The following is a 13,015-nucleotide window of genomic DNA, read 5'->3' as shown; positions in this document are numbered from 1 at the left end:
ACAGTGGGCGACGAGTTCAGAGAGCGCATATTTCAGTCCGAGAAGCTGTTTGTAATGTTAGTTTGATGACAATTCTAGCCCCGGAAAGCTTGATAGGGTATTTTATTCTAACGAAACTTAGCAAGCGCCTCTAGATATACAATAAATTAACTTTCGCTATATGTGTAAAAATAAAGATTAAGCATCAAGCTTCAACGTTTTTTGTATGCCACAGTTGGCTGCTAGCAGGGAACAGCGACATTTTTGACTAAAAAGTTAGCTCGGTGAGTTACTGATGACCTCAGACAACAAGCTCCCTCACTACCCAATAGAGCACAGTCTGGTACAAACAGATACAGAAAGTAGCAGCAGTCACTGAAGCAAAGCCACAGGAAATGTAATTCTAGTGAAGCGAATCCTGTGTACATGATGATTGCTAAACTCTCACATTTTAGCACCTCAATATATGTATATATATATATATATATATATATATATATATATATATCAAGAAGTGCAACTGCATGGACCAACCCCAAGTTGTCGTATCATTTGGAAGTGTGATTGTAAGATTAAAGCTTTATTGAGAAAGCTCTTACAAGAATCGCCTTAATCAGCGATCCGACAGTCGCGTGCCATTTGTCGAAGCGGAACCTTTTTTTTCGCTTTCACATATGTGTTGTGAGGCTCTCTTGCCGACACTGGCGACCATTAACACAAAACGACGTGTGACCTTGCCAATTAAGCGCAGTGAACACTTTGTGAACACAGTGAACACTTTGCTAAATCATACTTGAGGCAGTAATTATAATAAATAAGGTGAATGCACAAGAAGCGAGAAAAAATGAATATCACCAGAATTAGCCGCGTCAGAAATCATCAAAATTCACTTGCCGGAAGGCTGAAACTGGAGGATCATTCTCTATTTTGAGGGCGGCTCTAAGATGGCTGACCGAACGAACAGTGGCTCTTAGGTCGAGGTAGGATTAGAACATAACAAAGAGGTAGCGTGTCTTTCAAAAACATTAATTTTAATGGCTCAGTAATGTTTAGTAATGGCTCAGTAATGGCTCAGCCCTCTGTACCACAAAACGCAGTGTCAAGCGTGTGGCACAAACAAAAGCTGTGCTCAAACAAATGCAAAAACAAGTGTTATGCCGTTACTGCTATTTCAAAATTGGCGCGCAAAAAATGTCAGTCAAGGCACGCGGCCTTCCTCGTGATTTTAATCTTGTTCACGGGACACTGCTGCTTCCTCCGCCTGCTAAAACCCGGCCTTTCCGTCTAACCCTGCAGCAGGTCGTTCCCAAAAACAAATGTGTAAATTTCACCTGCGCCTGCGAAAGACCTGAAGAGTGACGACAAAAAACGTATACATATGCAAAGCTAAAAAATATGTCCACTATATCCCCGGTAATGCATAGCGAGCGCCCTTCCCAAATTTAAACCTCCTCGTTCCCGAGATTCTTTTCCCTTTGATTGTCGATGTGCAGCTCAGAAGAACAACGCAGTCGTTAGCAAGCTGGTGAGGGGATCAATACGAAGCGGCTCGAGACGATGTGAACGAAGCCAGTGCAGTTAGTTTTGTCACTCCCGCGAAGTACGCATACGATGGACAGGGGCGCTGGCATGCACTGCCGGGCAGGGCCTGTGTAGTATAACCTTCCGGCGATATTTTTTTTTTGTAGCGATCGTAACTTTTCATCTTACTGTAGTGATGATTTTCGAAGCCGGAAAACCATTCCTTAATCCATCCACAGTCTATCCCGACGATATCCTATGCGTTTGCAATATCGCTGCAGTGTCGCCCAACCACATTTATTCTTTACTTTCACTATTTTTTACTGTATTTTTGTTCTTTCAAAATTATTGCTTTATCTTCACCGCCCCTTTCGATATCACTTCGGTAAAGGAAGGGAAGTAAAACACACACAGGAAGCCATCCCGAGGAATGTCCCGGCAAAAAAACAGAGCAGAGCGAACGGAGAAGATACGTGACGTCATTGTCGGCGCTTCTGTCTGTCTTTACTTCGTGGTTGTGTCTAATCCTTTGCCCCGATGCAGATATATACAGCTAGTTTACTATATACTATCCGTTCTCAACATGATTTTTTTCTGGCCGAAGTGATTATCCTACTGTGTGATTTCAGGTCTGATGTGGCACGCCACCTCTCTTACCGTTAAGATAATTTTCGTCGATAGAATATCTAGGGAACCTGTGTACTCATCATTCTAGTTTATGGGACACCTCCGTGTAAAGTGTCATGATTTTTCGTATTCGTGATTTGTCTGTGTTCGTGCTTGTGCGACCTAAGTGTGCTACTTTTGCGGTGACGTTGGGTTGTCTTTGTGAGGTGATGTTCGCTGTCTGTCGCATCTGTGGTTTTTTTGGACGGTATCTGCTTCAAACTGGGTTCCAAGCAGTTGTAATGGCACCCTGATAGCTGTTTCGCAGTTCTTCGTATATAATGAACTCCCCTTGAGACCTTTCGAGGTCATGCGTCTGACTACCAGCTGCTGTTGCTTCGGGGCGGGAAATGCAAGGGCTTCTGTGGGTCTTGTTTTCAGGGAATATTCGAAGACCAGCGGTGATTTGATTTTCGTTGGATATACAGTTCATGAGAAGTGGTGAGAACGAGCTGGAAAAAACAGATGTTTTATATTAACACGGAAATGTGCTAAGGTAGAGATTAATCGGATAGAAAAATGAGACATATGTGCTTCAAAAGAGGCGAGCCAGTGGCGCAAAAAAATGTCAGCAAAAAAGGACCGCATGATTTGCTTTTTCTAGTCAAGTTTTCTTTTTCAGTCCTGTTGTCTGCAATGAGATTCAAAACGACAATGGTTCAAAGCTATGGAAGAAGATGATCATCATCAGTCTTTAGTGTCTGTTTGCTGCAATCGGCGAAGAATTCCAAATGGTTCCCAATCGTTCTCTATTCCGCGTCAGCGTGTTAACCATGTTTATTTCTTAACAGTCAAGTCACCCCCAATTAATCAACACACAGCGCGATTGATTGACGCGGGCTTGCCGACAAGGCGTCACACGGGGTGAGTTTTATTTTTATCAATTTGGCATTAATGCAAACGAGGCGTTTAGCTGTGAAAACACTTGGTGAGAGCTTGAATTTTGCGGTGTTACTGGTATCCCATCATTTTTGACATAGTATCGCAAGACCCAGCTTCTCTATTGTTCCCGTTCTGGTTCTTACGTTTGATCTGATCTGATACGACTGCTCAATTGTGCAGCGTCCCCGTGAAGAGCCGGCTACAAAAAACACCGGACGGCCTGAGCGCACGTAGAGTGTTGGAGTCGTTTTTGATAAGCAATAAGACCTCAGAGCTAACTTTATCTGGGGGCTGCTTCAGATATCTGTGCCGTGCTAATGAAAGCACTATTTCGGTTTTGCTCTTGTACGACGGGGCAAGACTTAAATAAAGACGTTTACTTTTCAATATCGCAACGACGCTGCGACTCTTTCCTTGGCTGGTCCTGAGCTGTCAAGTTTCTATTACGTAAGTACCGGCTCCTTTAATTTTAACACGAAAGTGTTTTATTCCGGGATTCACCAAGAGTTCACTTACGTCATATCCGTCACGGAAGTGACGCCACAACAACGAAGCAAGCGGCCTGTAAAGGATGCACCCCTGCGCACAGGGTCACATTGCGGGGAAGCAACCTTTAGTACTAAATTGTACGTCATATCCCGTGTTGTTCGTTTTCGGGTTTTGTATTTTAACACGACAGTGTTTTATGCCGGGGTACACCAAGATATCACTGACGTCATATCCGTCACCAAAATGGCGCCAGTACACCTTTGCCGAAGCGACCCGCCAACAGGGCGTCGCTCGCCAAGCCCACCCACAAGACAGCCACCGACCCCCAAAGCATGCTGATTTCGCTGCAGATTTCACTTTCATGTTTTACCGATTCCTATAATCAACCCCACTTTTTTGTAGGACGCGGGTTTTGTCCCGGCATCAGTGGAGGCTTTTTTGGAGGAGGGGAAAAGCGAAAACGCCAGTGTGTGAGCGGCGGCCATTTTGGCACCTGTCTAATTGACGGACGGTTACGACGACTGAGGTAACTTCGCCTTTGATAAGACAGGAAATGTTTTCGCCTGAAAGCAGGCATCCGGCTTCGGCGTGCGTAATAGAAAAAAAAACCTGCAGCAATTCAGAGAATGGTCTACTAATGCGTACCACTGATGTGCCGCTTGTCTAGAGTGAGAGTTCTTTACAGCGAAATATGGCTATGAGTAGCGAAAGACGTCGTATTCTTTTATTCCTATTAAGCTTCCTTTTTTTTTTTTTTTTTGGCCAGTGATGCAAATTCATTTCCTCATAGCAATGAAGTGTCTTTACTTCGCTGATTACGTTTTTTTTTCGAAGATGCAAGGCGTACTGCAGTTTGTCTATTTACGCAGTTTCTTTTTTTTTTCGTTTTTACAACGTTTCTTTGTGCGGGCTTTTCTTGCTTATTCTTCGGTTTTGGAGGGAGATTTGTTATTTTGTCAGATTTTTGTTACAATTGAACTTTTTCTATTTTTTTATTTTCTTACTTTTTTTTTCAAAATTCTGTGCGACCAATTATTCCCTTTACACTGCTATAACACTTAAAGGTATAACTTCCACCAAACCTCATTTTCCTGGAAATGCAGGACGTCACATGGTTTGTCGCTTTCTTCGCTATTTTTATTTCATATTTTGTCGATTGATGAGCTGATGCACCAACGCCGCTCTGCCCGGGCCTGTAAAATCTCGATGACCGGTGCCGCCGCTGCGCTAGCCCGGTACATGGGGTACGTTGTACCAAGTACCACTGTAAACGGTTCAAACATTCCTCCGTGGCAGCGAGAACAGTTAACAGACAACACACCAATCGGTCGCCTCCGTCACCCGGTACCTCGCCAGGCCACGGCCCAAGTCTCTCGCCTACATAGCCCAGACGCGGAAACGGCAATTGCATATGTAGACGCCAGCGTCAAAAGCGGCATGGTGCACACTGCACTCATCTGCCCCCAGCTACCAGAGGTGAACCAATGTTGCTCTTATGAAGCTAACCCGATGCCACCAGCGTATCTTGGTGAACTAGCAGCGGTACACGATGGGATTGCCGCAATACTGCCTATTGTCCAGGCAGGGCCATACTGTCGACTAATCATACGCGCAGACTCTACGCAAGCCATCCACGACATACGCCCCATAACACAAGCTACAGCGTTCGCAGATGCCATTCACCACTTAGCACTAAGCACACTACTGCAGATCCGCATAGAATGGGTACCCCGTTCAGCTGTACCCGACAGTAGGGAGGCAGACACGGCTAGTCGCCCGCATACCTCGATGCGACCACTGCCACTTTTCCCCGAAGATCCAAGTGGAAACCTGGCACAACAGAAGGAAATTCTCCGGCGCACCACGCGAGCCCTCATACCCCCGTGTGGTTCAAACCTCCCTGGTGACTTAACTCGCCGAGAGGAGGTTGCGCTGCGGAGAATACGCGTTGGGATGGCCCTTACGCCGTCTGTGACTGCCTCTTGGCCATCGCAGTACCGCGGCCCATACGAATCTACCTGCCCATTCTGCGACTCCGCCGTACAGAATGGGAATGTTCAGCATCTGCTGTGGACCTGCCCCGGACTGCATCAGATCCGATTACGGCACCTTCGTGCAACCGGCCTCCACCCTGGCCGCCCTCCAGACCTGCAGCGCTGGGTTCATGGACCATTTCATCGGCACCTTCTGGACTATATACGAGAAGCAAACTTGTTCGTGTATCTGTGAATCGTGCATCGTTATGCCGCAGGGCAAACTTTCGAATAAAAAAAAATCGTATTTTGCACGTTCTTTTGCACACTTTTTTTGTTAATTTTTTGTTTTGGGGGAGATGTATAGGACGCATACTTTTCATTCTGTCAGATAATTTCCTTGTATCTTTTTTTTTTAATTTGTGGTATTTCAAAATTTCGTCCGACCAATTATCTCCATTTACGCTATAATCACGATTAAAGGTGGAACTTCCGAGAAATCTCTACTTTTGTGCTAATGTATGCCGGTACATAGTCCCGGCTTTGGGGGCACTTCGCAATGAAATCTACGCATTAAAATGGGCTCAGCTTGCACGAGTGGTGCAAGGTAGGAGAAACAGCGGAGCTGGGGGCCGACCAAGCTCCTTCACCCTGGGATCCGCTGTCAGTGGGGGGAGGGGGGGCAACGAGTGCGATGCTCGGTATCTTCCATTGCTACCGTTAAGGCGCGGCGGCTTCGGCGCGATGCTTTGGGTTGGATTGTCGCCGTCTTTTATGTTCTCGAGGAGCGACACGATGGCGTTCGCGCTGGGCATCTTCCTAGGCAGTTACGCGCTTCTCTGGCCGACCCATGGCTTGCGGGAGTCTAAACGATGTGCTCTCCGTGGAGTCACGAGGCGCTGTGTGCCACCGATGCGGCGACACGAAGTCGTTATAAATTCATAATTAGACGAGACTTGGCTCCGGCTACGCAGCTGCGCGGAGTTATACAATTCTCAGCGCGGCCTTTGTGCCGGGCGGCTCGCGCCGGAGCAATTTCTAGGGGCTGGGGCTGTTGGCGTCTCCTGTCGTCGTTGTAATCGTAGTCTCATGTAGTCGGGGTACTAAAACACCGGTAGACTCGTTTACGCCTCGCGCTAGAACGTAACGCGTACTAAAAAAAAAAAAAAAACACCGGGGCACTCGTTTACGCCTCGCACTTGAACGCCGCTTCGTGCTTCAAAGACACGAGACTTTACAGCAAAGCTGTATACCTCTACCCCTCAATGGTTTCATCTCCGTTTGCAACAACGCCAAGGCGTCAAGAATGCACCTATACATTGCATGCTTCGCCCCTCCCCAGGTTTCACGCCAGTGGAGATGGCCAGGGATTCTTTGCTTGTTACGAGACAATAAAAAGTATCGGCGCTTGCTTACAAAGACGGAGTCTATATATGAAGGAGTTGTAGGAGGAGACGGTGGAGGTCGTCGAAACGAGACTGGGAGAAAGTCTGCTAGCCTAAAGGCAGAACTTCGTACGAAGGTGGCGGAGCAGTTATTGGCAATAAAATACAAGCTGGGAGAGATGAAGCAGGCGTAAAAAGGTCGAGTGGGGGATATTCGTCTTTCTTTCTTGGTATTTTTTTTACAGCAGAGCCGTTTAGGCTCGAGCTTGGTCCGTGGCCATTAGCAAAAAGTATAAAGACAAAAATCTTTGGAAAAAAATACCGAGCTCACGTGCACGTGAGCCTCGTGAGGAGCGCCCGGCATTATCCAGGCTTGCGCGTAGGCTCGTGCCAAATGAGGAGCTTCCGCCTTCGTCGTCATCGTCTTCGGCGTGGCGGACCCGTTGGTGCGCCTGTTGCTGCAGAGCTCCCCCCGTCAAGCGGGATGCCGTTGTGTTGCCCACGTGAAGTGTTGTAGTTCTCTTTCTTACGAGCTTGCTGATAGCTTGCTTAGAGGCATAATCTATTCGAAAACAAGTTACCACTCTACTGCACGTATCGTTACGGGCTGGCGAGGCCACGCGTGCAGGAGCCTAAAACATAAGATGCGTGTCTACTTTGGGTTCTGTTTCCAGACTGAGTTTATTGGGAGAATCTAGAGAGAAGGAAAAAGAAGATACATAGAAAAGAATGCGGAGGGTGGCTGCAGGCATCCACTGCAATGCAAGCGTCCTTTTCGGAGCGGGCCGCGTGGGAGAGTACGCGTGTTCATTTCCCAGCGTTCACTCGCTGCGCGCACAACACACACGCACACACGCACACACGCGCGCACGCGCGCACACACGCGCACGCACACGCACACATACACACACACACGCATGCACGCACGCTCTCTCTCTCTCTCTCTCTCTCTCTCTCTCTCTCTCTCTCTCTCTCCCTTCGCACGTCACAGCACAGACATAAGCTAGTCTCGTGTGCCGGCGTCCTCGGGGCCACAGTCGCTCTTCGAATGGGCCTCCCCGAACCCCGGAGGCCGTTCCGAAGGCGGCCACGGCGATGGTATAGGTGGCGGGTGACGGGACCCAGGCGCTTCCCGTGATTCACTGGAGGCAGGCAAGCCTATGTGAACTTCGCCTGCGTGCGGTGCCGACGCTTCTTCTGTCTCATCTCTCGCGTCGGCTGCAGGTCCTTACAATAAAATATAACATGATGTGTTTTTGGTTGGTGAGCTCCTCACGATTGAGCTCCTCATGAGGCGCAAGTGCGCCTCGTTGGGAGCGTATGGCGTCGGCAAGCTCGACCTTCGAGGACACACTGCCCAGCGTTTGTGGCGTGATCTCTCGCGTGCTCTTCTGCTAGCCAGTTCACGTGCATTCGCGCGAGAAATGGGGAGCACAGACGCCGAGTTCGCGCTACAGACGCAACGTTCGCGAAGCCGCTTGCCGCAGCTTCTAGCGCGTGCTAACGCGCTCCTCTTCGGAGGGGATGCGAGACGCTGCAGGCAAATCAATCCGGACCGGGAAGTCATGGAGAACTTTCAGCAGCAAGTTCGGAAACCCATGCGAGGAGCATGGAGGAAAGAAAAGTTGGCGAGGAGCGAGGTGCAACAGTCGGGTCTCCGACGAGGGAGAGGGGCCGCCAGCTCTGTTGTTTGTTCAGCATTGCACCACTAGGGCAAGCAGCGGCAATTTTTTTTTTCTTGAACGCCGCCTGCTTTTTGATACACCTGGCGCCATCTGCGGGAAGAGAAGAGCATCTTAAGCTTCGAAAGAGTATTCAGAGATGGCAGTTGCTGAAGGCGCCGTACGAGATTTTTCGCCAGCAATGCGCTCCCACCCTCGTATTGTGGAAGTACTGTCGCTGTTCAAAGCGACACGAGACGTAGATCCCATGCTCTGGAAGCACCTTCACGAGCTGCGAGCCGAATTTGACGCTTACCGCTGGAACCACGGCCGGCTTTGCTCGAACGCGCCGCTGTAAACATTCACAAGCACGGAGCGGCCTACGGGAGCGTAGTGTTTGCCAGGTGTGCTTTGACGATTGCGTTATCGCGCCACCTTCCCTTTACATCATAGCGCTGTAACGAGTATCCCATCAGCTGATAGGGGGTGCGAAAAGCTTTGGTTTCGCTCGCGTGCGCATTTGCATACATTCGCCTTATCGGTGCTCCGGCATGGTAGTTGGAGGCGATCGATGGCAACGTTGCGCAAAAACAAACGAGGGCACATAAGAAACGAAAGGACAAGCGCACTTTCTTGTCGTTTCTTCTTTGACCTTGTTTGTTTTGCGCAACTTCGCCATGTATAGTAAGCCGCTACCGCCGCACTGCGCCTTCTAGTTCCAGCTCGTCGAGTAGCTGCGAATACCTCCCGGATGAAGGGCAACTTGCCCGCTTAAAACGCCGACGTGGGGCAGTATTACTTGTTCAGGTTTCTTTCACTTCTAAGCCCGCGCACATAACCGGTTGCCGGCGTGCACGGCTTGGGGGGAGGGGTGCGTGCACGCGGTCCTTACTGATGGCGCCTCCGTTGTGCTGGTGGGAGGTTTAAACGCGGACGTCAAACGCCCAATGCAACTTGTCCGGTGTCCTCTCAGTGATCGAGCGGATTGGGTTGGTGTGCTACACGAACAGTGAGATGCCTACGAAGCGGGAGTCAGCTCGTAGCTTGTCCGCGAGACTGAACCTCGGGTCCTTCCAAGTTTCATTCAGCTAATTGGCTAGGAAGTATGGTCAGTCGCTATTTACGAACAAACGTGTTTCTTTTCATGCACTCCGTGGAATGCGTCCAGCTTCGCAGGTCATTTTTCTTCACAGAGTGGAAAGGGCACTAATTTTCTTACAGCCACGACTCGTACGCACCCGCCGCGATGGCTCAGTGGCTAAGGCGTTGTGCTGCTGAGAACGGGGACGCGGGTTCGAGTCCCGGCCGCGGCGGCCGCTTTTCTAGTGGATACGAAGAGCCAAACCGCCCGTGTATATACGAGCCCCAGGTGGTCAAAATCAATCCGGAGCCCTCCACTATACGGCGCGCCTCATCGCCTTCATTTCGTCAACGCGTTGAACCTTACAATCAATCAATCAATCAATCAATCAATCAATCAATCAATCAATCAATCAATCAATCAATCAATCAATCAATGACTCGTACGCAGTAGCATTTGTGTTCCCGCGCAGTCGACTGTTTCTTCAAGACGTGGCGTTTCTTATTCCATTTCAAAAGCCGCGGAAGACGGCCGGTAACGGCCGCATGATCGATAGGACCGTGCAATCGCGCCAGCCGAAGCCCCAAGCCGACATGAAAAACCACCAAGCCAGAAGGTTAACTTGCTTCGTGACGCAGCATAAAATGCCTTGTCATGCATGCTCCGGTGGCCGCGCGGCTGCGACTTGATGCGATAACTTTTTCGTTTTGTTTTACAACTGGCAGAATGTTCTAGAAGACGATATCGATGTGAAAGAGTGGAAGGGTAGGCGGTAGCCGACCAACAGCAGCGCTCTGTAATGCCAGGATATGCGCGTTTTAGAACAAGGGGTACGCCATCTTGCCTGCCTGCGTGTTGCGCATCGGGCGCAGAGTAGCTGGCGGCGCGGTGACGGCGGTGATGGACAGGTGAGTTTTTTTCCACGCGGTACACTGTCTATTGCGGAAGTTTGGTTCTCGCTAAGAGGCGTTTAATGCCATAAGTGTTGTCGTTTTCGTTTTCTTCAGTCGTTTTTCGTTGTGCCTGTGCCATCCCCGCTCCCAACCGGCTCGCTCGGACAAGCGAATACCCACGAGGGCCTCACGGACTTCCTTCACGGTATGATGCTTCACAGTCTTCACCGACGACTCTTCCAAGTGGTGAGTTCCGTGGCTGAAGGCCCGGTGCGACGTGCGGCGTGCCCACGAAACCGGCTTTCGTATCATTTTTTTCGCGACGCTGAACGTTTGCGTATTTGAATTTTCCTAACCGAGAGCACATTAGCCTCGGAGCCGGACGTTTCCTGGGCCGTCGCGACGCAGGGATTCCGACTGTCGCCAAAGCTTTGCGGTGCGCGTTAGGTTGTAGCTTTCGGGACAGCGGCGCAGTGGCGGTGTTGGAGCCCTTCGCCACTGCCTCTAGCGTCGGACTCAGCTCGGAAGCCCCGTTAGCTTGTGGTGATAGTCGGTCTTCCTTTCCGAACGCCGCGGTAGCCGAGGTATATGCACTTCGATAATGCCTTCCGCTCGCACGTCCTCGGTTCGCGCGGCGTTCGGAATACAGTCGCCACCTTCAACGAGCATCGCTGAAGCACGAAACGCAGCTCTGCGGTCCGCGGCTCCAAATTGGGGTCGTGGCAAAGGCGAGTGATGGAATTGGTGTCCTTGGTTCCTTTTCAGGTTCGCGTCCGGCACCGCCTCCGCCCTCCCCTTTCCCTGACCCTTGCGTCGTGTCTTATTGCACTTGCTCCTTCCCGCAAACATGCACTACTCTTCTGGCTCGGCAGGTACACGTCTCCATCTGTCCTATCTACTGAGCTCGACGCGTGTTTTGTACAGAGGTGTTTTCTGGTAATAAAAGTGGGTCTGTCGCTGTTCGTCTGTTACTTTGCCTTTCAGCGTCCCTTCCCGTTCCTGCCAGGCGTAATCATGGTCCCCGCATTCGGTAAGCCGTGATTACCTTCGAAATTACATTTCTAACGTGCTTTGCCTTTTGTTCCAGACCGCCTCCTGCCTATGCGTACCGGTCACCGCCGAGCAGGACGGGGCCGTCATCGAGACGTCCAGAATGCCGTTCGAGTCGAGCTGTACATGGCTGCGCCTGTCTTGAAATCAATAAACCCTGTTTGCAATCGGTAAGGAATGGTGACCTCCCTAAACGTAACATTTTTAACGTGATTTGCCTCTTGGTGCAGACCGCTCTGTGCATCTATGCGTCCTGGTTACCACCTTGGAGGACGGTGCCGTCATCGAGCCTTCACGGATGCCGTTCGAGTCGAGCTGTCCGTCGCTGCGCCTGTCTTGGAATTAAACCCTGTTCGAAACCGCGGTACTGCCTTTGTCGTTTGTACACAGTCGATGCGGCTCGCTGGCTCTGTCGGCTCGAGCGACATCAAGTACTGTCGGTCTCTTGTATCTCGTTTCGAACAGTATTTTAGCAAATCCTAGTTGTCATAATGGCGCTCATTAAAGTTGGGAGAGAAAAAAAAAAAAAAGAGCGAACAAGTCCGCCCTCCTAGTGAGCATAATTCCAAAAATGATTCGCTAGGAGTGCGGTTAGGGACAGCCCTTGACCCCGTGTGAACGTCGCACCGTTCATGAAGCGAAGTTCTTACTCGTGTACTTTGTCCTCATGGTGTGAAAGTGTTCATTCTAGGCAACGTGACGTCCCAGGATTTGGCCCCGGACTGCGAAAAAGGTAAACGGACTGTTGTGTGTAACTTGTACAGGGGAGTTCGGCGTAGCCGCCGGCAAAGTAGCATGCGGACAGAAGTCTGACCGTTCTTGTCGTCACTCGTAGAGTTGAGTGTAATACTCGGCGTACTGTTTAGTTTTCTCAGTGGCTCTAACTGCACCAATTTATGTCCAGATAAATCATGGCGTGCCATACCAGAGTGTTATCAGATGTAGCTGCTCAAAGATTAGCCATTCAGTATCCACAAGTGTTGCACGTAAATGTGCAGCGAAGGGCTCGATTATGAATGGTGGCAATGCGAAAAACTGTCGCAAAGCGCCTCAGTGACGCTAAGCCCCAAGCAGATCGTCACAGAGGAGCCTAGCAGCCCTGCCAGAGTGGTGCATTACCTGTGCGAAGGATGTGAGCCTGTGGGGAACCCCGACTGATTTTTCACCCCCAGGGGGACATTTGCCTGGAAACTCACCGGAAATAAACAGTGTGCGCGCGTTCCGGTGTTCGTAGTGATGGCGGCGTCAGTGTCTGTTGACGCTGCCAAGAGTCAAACAACGTTTGGTTATATCTCCCGCCTACTTGCTTGGCCAGCGAGCTCCTTCATCTCGAAAGCAAGTGTGCCCTGGCAAAGAATACATTTCCTTCGTGGACAATAAAAATGCATAAAATGATTCCCGATTGTTGTCTTCCCTTGCTCCACTCACCAAAGCG

The 13,015-nt window shown here is 50.0% G+C and overlaps 1 protein-coding gene across 4 annotated transcripts; it reads left to right on the top strand.

Annotated features, from left to right (window-relative positions):
• Window positions 1-10,174: 10,174 nt before the first annotated feature.
• Window positions 10,175-12,063, top strand: LOC144163307 (uncharacterized). Of its 4 annotated transcripts, none has more exons than XR_013320883.1 (6): window positions 10,216-10,545; window positions 10,645-10,776; window positions 11,296-11,402; window positions 11,515-11,560; window positions 11,618-11,750; window positions 11,811-11,944. XR_013320883.1 is itself a non-coding variant. In XM_077694229.1 (5 exons), exons 1-5 carry the CDS (start codon window positions 10,447-10,449, stop codon window positions 12,061-12,063), a joined length of 663 nt encoding a protein of 220 aa, XP_077550355.1. In that variant the 5' UTR covers window positions 10,175-10,446. The 4 variants fall into 4 exon arrangements, 2 of the variants coding, with proteins under 2 accessions (XP_077550355.1, XP_077550356.1); XR_013320884.1 differs by having other exon boundaries at window positions 10,226-10,545; window positions 10,645-10,735; XM_077694229.1 differs by lacking the exon at window positions 11,296-11,402 and having other exon boundaries at window positions 10,175-10,545; window positions 11,811-12,063.
• Window positions 12,064-13,015: the final 952 nt, after the last annotated feature.

The sequence above is a fragment of the Haemaphysalis longicornis genome, unplaced genomic scaffold, assembly GCF_048455015.1.
Source record: "Haemaphysalis longicornis isolate Haplotype H1 unplaced genomic scaffold, Haemaphysalis longicornis Haplotype H1 scaffold_12, whole genome shotgun sequence".
Lineage (NCBI taxonomy): Eukaryota > Metazoa > Arthropoda > Arachnida > Ixodida > Ixodidae > Haemaphysalis > Haemaphysalis longicornis.
This window is presented reverse-complemented; position numbering and strand designations above follow the sequence as displayed.

Excerpts from the sequence above, each read along its gene's own strand:
- LOC144163307 (XM_077694229.1), top strand. The coding sequence starts at position 10,447 with ATGCGCGTTTTAGAACAAGGGGTACGCCATCTTGCCTGCCTGCGTGTT. Across the intron at positions 10,546-10,644 it reads GTGACGGCGGTGATGGACAG|TCGTTTTTCGTTGTGCCTGT; the intron begins GTGAGTTTTTTT and ends CGTTTTCTTCAG. Across the intron at positions 11,751-11,810 it reads ATAAACCCTGTTTGCAATCG|ACCGCTCTGTGCATCTATGC; the intron begins GTAAGGAATGGT and ends CTCTTGGTGCAG.